Here is a 7857-nt window from a genome sequence, read left to right on the forward strand (position 1 = left end):
AGAGATTTTTTTTGGCCTGTGAAAAAAAGATTGACAAATAAAAAAGGAACTGGAAAGGCTACAGATAAAGAGACATAATATAACATTCACACTGTGTGTTTTATTTCAAATTTCATTTCTCCTGTATTTGTAATATTACACTTTGGTTGTTCCAGATTCAAAACATGGACAATTATTGTCAATTTTTCAATAATATTCAGTTTGGCCCAAGTCTTCGTCACGGTTTTTAATTTTGGCCACAGTGAATTTTTGTCACATATGATATATAGAGCAGATTTAACCCTGAGTTTATCTTTAAAATTAACAAAAAACAATAAATAATGACAATAAATGATATTCAAAGAATTGAGAATGATTCCACACCCACTTCTGTGCCCAGCTCTACAGTAGGATCTCCATCAAAGCTGAGGAGTAGAGGTTAATACCTCAGTCTGTGTCCTGGAGTCACAGTTCACCTCACACAGCTGTCCTTGATTGACAGGTCATTATGTGACGCTCACGTCCGGGCGGAGGTGGAGGAATTTATGTTGGACCCGGACGCCGCAAAAGCCTGGACTTTTAGCGATGTTCCACGTCCAGGGGATTTTTCTGAAATCACATTAGTGTTAAAAGATAAATATACACAGGAGGAATGATGAGCTAAGGGTTTTCTCTAGGTTTCGGTTCGTACACACAACCTTCTGCCTCGGCCTCATCTACTGCCTCTGCCTCTTCGCTAACAAGCAAGAAACTGAACTTTCATTTCTAAATTTGGATGTTTATGTCTTGCGTCTTAAATTCGTCTGAAGCTCTGTGCCATTTAATTAAACATAATTAAAAAAAGGCAAATACTTATGGGAATTATCCCCCTCTCGTTGATGTACACTGAGATAATTAACTGGCGTACATTTGAATAGTTTTCCATCAAGGAAACATTTTCAAACAAATGGACAATTTGACCTGGTTTCTTAAAAGTCTCTTCATTCAGGATTTTTTAATGAAAAAATCAGAATGCTTCTTCTTCTTCATCGGAGCTGGCCGCAGCGGTAATCCCCACAGTGATTTGGCACAGTTTTTCTGCCGGATGCCCTTCCTGAGGCAAACTGCTCTTCTACTGTACGTAGAGGAACCTTACTGCTGGGTCAACCTTGTCCTCGTGAAAGGACAGGACATTCATCTAATAGATTCTGATGCTGGAACATAACGGGGAGAAAGGAAACCGGCATCAAAAATGTCATCACTGACCGGTAGAGATTTTTTTTCAGTAGAAAAAAAATATATACTATGTACAAATGTGTGAAAATTCACACCAGTTGAAATAAAAAAACCAATTGTGCATTAAGTTACAAGGAGAAGTTATGCGTTATCTTGAAAAGTCACTGGTCGTACCATGACACTACACACTGTAGTACAGTAGGTGGCAGTATGCGCTGATAAATGTTGGTTGTGACTGCTGTTAAACCAAGATGTCAGGTGTTGATAACATTCAGGTGTTTAAACAAACACCATTTCAGTTCTAGTTCCTGCAGTGGTATCCAGATAGGAACAGCGACTTTGTTTGCCAAAAAGTAATTTTTAAAAATTGCCTTATCAATCAAAAAAAAATCACAATCCATCTGCAGTACCTCTGTGAAACACATAGGGGTCACAAAACTGAAGGAAAACCACGTTGGACCAGATTTACTGCAGTTAAGACATTAAAGAGAGCAGATCTACTAAAGGAGGTTCGTGACTCCCAGGTGGTCCATTGTGGTACTGCAGTGGGATGTTTCTTTTTTATATATTCTTTTGTATATACAGCTGTGCAGACAGCATGTGGATATATAACGTTTATGGGTCATTGAAAAAAAAACACTTCAATTGATGAACTACATCTGAGCTTGTGGGTGAATGGTAATGTGTAAATATAGCCGTAGCTGATGCTAATGCATCACACTTCCCAAAAAAGAAAATAACTTAATGGGAGGAAGGTGTGTTTTTATATATATTTAACCAAACATTCATTGTTAAGCTGTGCGTTCAGTTGTTAATGTGTTGACGACGCACGACTGTTACGTTGTTTATTGAACTGTATCATAGTGAGTGGAGTTTGTTCAGTGATACACAGTGAGTCAACACAACTTTTAAAATGATTATAGCTCATCTGTTTTTGTTTGTCCCAACGATGGAGTTAATAATATGGAAAAAATCTCAGCCTCCACAAACACGCTGGGAGTTGATGATGGGGTTTCAAAACCTGAGCTGCTTCAGTGAAACTAAAACTTTTTCTTAGCAGTGTTTGTGAATAACGTCTATATTTATATTTTCTTTTCTTTTATTGTTTGTCCACTGTCGGTATTACCACTGTACTGACCATGACCACGCTCAGCATCAGCGCCCGACACTCTTTACCCAAGGTCTCCTACGCCACCGCCATGGACTGGTTCATCGCCGTCTGCTTCGCCTTCGTCTTCTCTGCCCTAATTGAGTTTGCTGCTGTAAACTACTTCACCCAGGCACAGATCGAACGGGCCAAGAAGAAACCGGCCAAATGTCCCCCCGGTCCCCAAACCACGCCTGTCAAGGTCAAGGACGGCGAGGAAGTGCTGCAGGTGATTTTCATTTTTTCCTGCAAAGTGGCTGTTGCAAATAATCCAATCGCACTTTACTGGTAGGAGCGCTTACACAGCATGTCCCTTATTATGTGTTTACTGTATCTGGCCTGTAGCCTGGACCTTGGTGAAGTCATGTGACTGACTGCCTGAGGTCCGTCAGCTGTGCTCCTGCCTGTAACGTTATCTCAGTCGTATTAAAACTTCGTAGCGTTTTTAAAAAAATTTTTTTTTTTATCGCCATTCACACACTTAAAATGAAGTGTTGTTACTGTAAGACACTATTAACACTTTATTTTGAGGGTGTGAATGAAGGGGAGTTCCAACTCATTTTCAGCCGGAGGGGGTTGGGGGGGGGCACATCAGAATTATTAATGCTATCTGAGGGCAGGTGTTTAATGTTAAGAACTGAAACCGGTTCAGACTGGTGAAAAAAGAAAAATCAATTTGTAACAAAAACAAAAAATGAAATTGGAGATTTTCTCCCAGAACTGAACAGCTTTATCGTTCTATCTGTGTCAGATGTCTTTATCCTCAAAAATGAAAAAGAAAAATCAGTTTTGTAACAAAAATTTGAAATGAAATTGGAGATTTTCTCCCAGAATTCCACAAAAATAATACATAAAATAAAAACATAAACTTGTGGACCTGGAGACCTGTATGATACCTGTAGTGGTTATAGGTTCTTGCATCACCAGAGTGACCGGTTTACGAAGTAGAGCTACATTAGCGTTTAGCTCCGTGCCCTACCTTCTCCGCAGTGTTTTGTAGATGACCCTGTAATCCGTGGCGAGAGCAGGGAGCAGATGGACGAGAGAAGTTGCTGCTGCTGCAAACTCCTGCTTCCTGCACTTGACAACACAACAGATTTAGCCGTTATTTTATATTTTAGCGTCAGAACAACAGCTCAGTTGACCCTGTTTCTCAGAAATGTGAAGGTGTGAAGAGAAGAGGAAAAAGTCTATAAACAGACTCTGGGGTGTTTGTGTTAAGTCATGATGATCAAGACTTCAGTTTGATAAAGCATTCTCCCAAAATGAAGCCAGAACAGAAGGTCAGAGGCTGTTGAAACCCGGCGACGCCGGTGTCACTCTTACACTGAACTACACGAAGTCGCCCCCTCCAGTCCACATCCTGGTGTGTGCCGTAATCATGCCTGGATGCAGTGTAGTGACAACTGCACTTTGCTGGATTAGTAGGTTACCACGGCAACACAGCCTGGTTACATCTGTATATGTTTCAGAAAGTCTCCGGCGCTGGGGAAACATTCAGACTCGTACAAAGCCACGACGCAGCACGATAACAACAACATGTGGTCCAGACCTTAGCCTGACCTGAACTTTTACATATAAATAATCTTAACTCTTAACTTAATCCAGCCGTAATTCCGTTGCTTAGTCCACCATATATTTTTTTTACCTATGGGTGAGGACCTGAAAAATGTCCCCACGAGGACAGTGTCCCCACAAGTATAGCTACACCAAGATCGCCCTCAAACACACACCTACATTCAAAGTAAGGACACTTACTTTTCAGTGTCGAGGCGGTGGGATGGATTATTTCTGCCGTACTCCCAGAATCACACTCTGACTGAAAACGTCAACTCTGTAGAGATAAGCTCCTTTGATGCAGCGCCGCATTACGGCCGCGCCGCACTGCTACCTACTTTGTGTCTTAAGCTTGTGTGAAAGGAGTGAAATCCCTGGTGAGTGACATCTGTATCTCACGGACTCTGGCGTCTGCTTCCAGATGAGGGCCATCTGTGTCAGCTGGACTGTAATCAGATCAATACGACGGGGTTAATGGTTCTTAGGACACAAGTGCAAGAGAGCTTTGCGCACATGTGAACACTTCCTGTCTTCTTCCCGAGACCATCGTTCCCGCCAACAGTTTTTTTTTTTTACTTTATTCTCTGTTAAATTATATCTGAGGCCACATATATATATGTATGAATATATGTGTATATATGTTTATATATTTATACCCAAATATGTGTTTATATGTATATATATACCCATATATATATATTTATCAAATATACAATATATATTTTGTCTAATGGAATGACATTTATTAGAAAGTATATGACTTCTAACTTTTTTATGACCTCTAAGTGTAGCCTCACTTGAACTTTTGTTAGCTTTATTTTAGTGGCTGGTCTTTGTAGGACATATATACTCAAAGCTTGGTTACGCCTTTAACTTTCCTCTAAGACTCTTCTGAGTGAAAATCCTGACACTTTTGTTTCTGCTCTCACCATCTTCCACACTCAGCAAAATCCTGACACCAACGGCAACCTGAGGAAACGGATGAATTATATCTCCCAGCAAGATTCCAGAGGCTACCAGAGAGCCCAGTCCACCACCTGCATCGCAGGAGTTGGTCGAACCAGAATGCATCGCTCTATCGTTGGCGGGGTCAACGGCAGCTCATCCACCCTCTCCCGCTACAGCCCAAAGTCCGAGAGCCTCCTCAGCGTGGCGTCCTCCTCCGCCCAGCTGGTGAAGAGCACGCCCCAGGTCGCTGCCTCCACTCCGGATGTCATGGCGGGGACACCGTGCAAGCAGAACAACAGCGCCTCCTCCCTGCAGCACTTGCTGGGCCCCAAGTTGGAGCGCATCCACATGAGGGAGAAGAAGCAGGAGGTAAATCCGACGCCGAGCGCTCAGCCAGCCACTGCGAGTATGGGTGGGACCAGCAAAATTGACAAATACGCGCGGATCCTGTTCCCAGTCTCCTTTGGGGCATTTAACATGGTCTACTGGGTGGTTTACTTATCAAAGGACGCCATGCTGGATAAGGCCGGTTAGACGCCGCTCTGGCAACAACCGTACTTTTATCAACTGGAAAGCATATAAGGATTATTGGAGTGTGCAAACAATGGGGAGGAAGCCAAAGAGATAAACACAGTTTGCTCAGCAAGAACATCCATATCCTGGAGAACAATTAGAAAGACGTTTTTATTTTTCTTCCTGCAGTCCTCAAAACAGCCGGCTTTGGACGGAAACGACCGAATTAGAAACATCTGACTCGACATGCGTGAGTGCACCTGCACAATGGAATAAAAGTTACTGTTCCCTTTGTATTACTTCATGCACACGTCACACTGTAAAGGTTTTTTCGTCAACTTTTACTGCCTCATGATCTCTTTTGGTCTGCAGTCATGAAAACGCATGGGATTTTTTTTTTCTTTTTTTTTTCATTTACCTATTTTTGTATCCTGCACCTGGAACGATGTTTGGATGTGTGGGCCATTATCCTGAGATGAACTGAAACTGCTAAGTACACACACACACACACACACACACACACACACTCCTAACAAACTTGACTGTAAACCTGTTAAAATGAGTGAAGCTCATAGTTTTGGTCTAGACATCGCAGGTCATGACCTTCTGAGAACGACACCTCCCAGAATTGAACCACAGTTAGCGGAAAATATAGTATATTTAGAGAAATAGATTTTTTTTTAGTTTCATTTGAAAAGAGAAGTTCTATTTGTCTGGAAACTTTTTGACTTATACAGCATATACAGTAAATACATACACACACATATATATATTTCTGTGTATATTTATATATATTTATATATTATGTCTGTATATATGTACTTTAGATACATACACATATATGTATATATTGTAGTACATATATGTATATATATTTTATATATATATGTATACACACAAATATATGAGTGTGTGTGATATTCAGTAAATACAAAGTACCTCGACTTCACTAAATAGCTTCAGTTTCTCATTTTCTTTTCAGTGATGTCTAATGAAAAAGACATTGGGTCAAAATTAAAGTCCTCAATCCGGGGGAAGAGTGGAGGGGGGAGGAGGGAGGAGGGATCGGGAGAGCGGAGCTTTGGCTGGGCCATGAAAAGCCTCTTTTGTACAGTAATAACCTGCAGACATTCTTATATAAACTAGATCAACACACGAGCAAATGCTAAGGATGTAATTTAGGATCACTCTGGGAGACGCTGTTAAAGTGGAGTTATTGTAGGTCGACGTAACGGGAGTGTTCTGCCCTACCACGAGTTACTACCACACAGTAGACGACGCTCGTGCAGTGTGAAAACAAAGCCATAGACGGAGCAGAGAATCGAACCATCAGCACCTCAGATCACACAGTAACAAGAAGGCGACGTTAAGGAGACGACTAGAGTGTACGAACAGGCACATCACGTTATTTCACTGGAGATCGTCCAATAGGAGGTCATTGGAGTACCATATTTTCCGGACTATAAGTCACTCCGCAGTATAAGTCACACCAGCCAAAGAATACATAATGAAGAAGACAAAAAAATTATATATATATATAAGTCGCTCCGGAGTATAAGACGCACCAGTGCCCTCTAGCGGCTGTCCGTGTGAAAATAACAAACATGTACATTTTCATTGGTACAGAAGTAACAGACACTGGTACACAAACCTAGTGCCCTCTAGCGGCTATCAGTGTGATAATAACGAACATGTACATTTTCAGTGGTACAGGACTAGCAGATACTGGTACAAAAGCCAAGAGTGCCCTCTAGCGGCTGTCAGTGTGAAAATAAAAAACATTTAAAATTATATGATTTAATATATAAGTTGCTCCTGAGTATAAGTCACAAATGCAGCCGAAGGATGGAATAAAAAGTGCGACTTATAGTCCGGAAAATACGGTAGTAGAAGTGAAAGGATTGCAGTACAGAATTGTGACCTGATATGATGTATTTTGGAAACAGCGGTTCTGAGTTGAATTTTTTTTTTTTTTTTGGTCTGTTGTCCATCTCCCTTTGTCCTACTTCCTGTCCGTATGCTAACCTAGGCCAGAACAATTGGCTTAGCCTGCAGCTAATGGATGAAAGTCATATCAACCTTCAGGTCCAATCGTGTTAACCCTGGAGGTCAGAGAAGACACGACAAGCCTTAGCATGTCATTGGACGTTCACGTTGACTTGGAATTCAAACCTGGTTTTCACACAGAACTAAACTAGAAAATTAAAATCCCAACCAATAATAAATATATACGCTCGTTATTCACCCCGGGTGAGGAATATAGCAGAGGTTGTCAGGTGAATCATTGAAATGTGAAGGACTTCACTTCCCTAATGACACACATGACGTCAAACGATTGTCCTCTCTGCTCTGTTCGTCTTGTTACTCTGGAGTTTCTGGCTGGTGGAGGTGAAGTCGGGGTCGCTGTCATCGAAAAACCTGCTTTCTTTACGTGCCGTGTAGTGATTCAAAAACATGCTATAAATACTCGCATGAGAGACACAATGATGGTGTCGTAT

General features: G+C 41.4%; 1 protein-coding gene across 1 annotated transcript; it reads left to right on the forward strand.

The window, feature by feature from the left end:
• Window positions 1–1719: 1719 nt before the first annotated feature.
• On the forward strand, window positions 1720–6116 carry LOC103391134 (gamma-aminobutyric acid receptor subunit alpha-4). The gene is made up of 2 exons (XM_008327282.3): window positions 1720–2570; window positions 4844–6116. Exons 1-2 carry the CDS (start codon window positions 2334–2336, stop codon window positions 5378–5380), a joined length of 774 nt encoding a protein of 257 aa, XP_008325504.1. The 5' UTR covers window positions 1720–2333; the 3' UTR covers window positions 5381–6116.
• The last annotated feature ends 1741 nt before the right edge of the window (window positions 6117–7857 follow it).

The sequence above is a fragment of the Cynoglossus semilaevis genome, chromosome 15, assembly GCF_000523025.1.
Source record: "Cynoglossus semilaevis isolate Cse_v1.0 chromosome 15, Cse_v1.0, whole genome shotgun sequence".
In the NCBI taxonomy this organism is placed as follows: Eukaryota; Metazoa; Chordata; class Actinopteri; order Pleuronectiformes; family Cynoglossidae; genus Cynoglossus; species Cynoglossus semilaevis.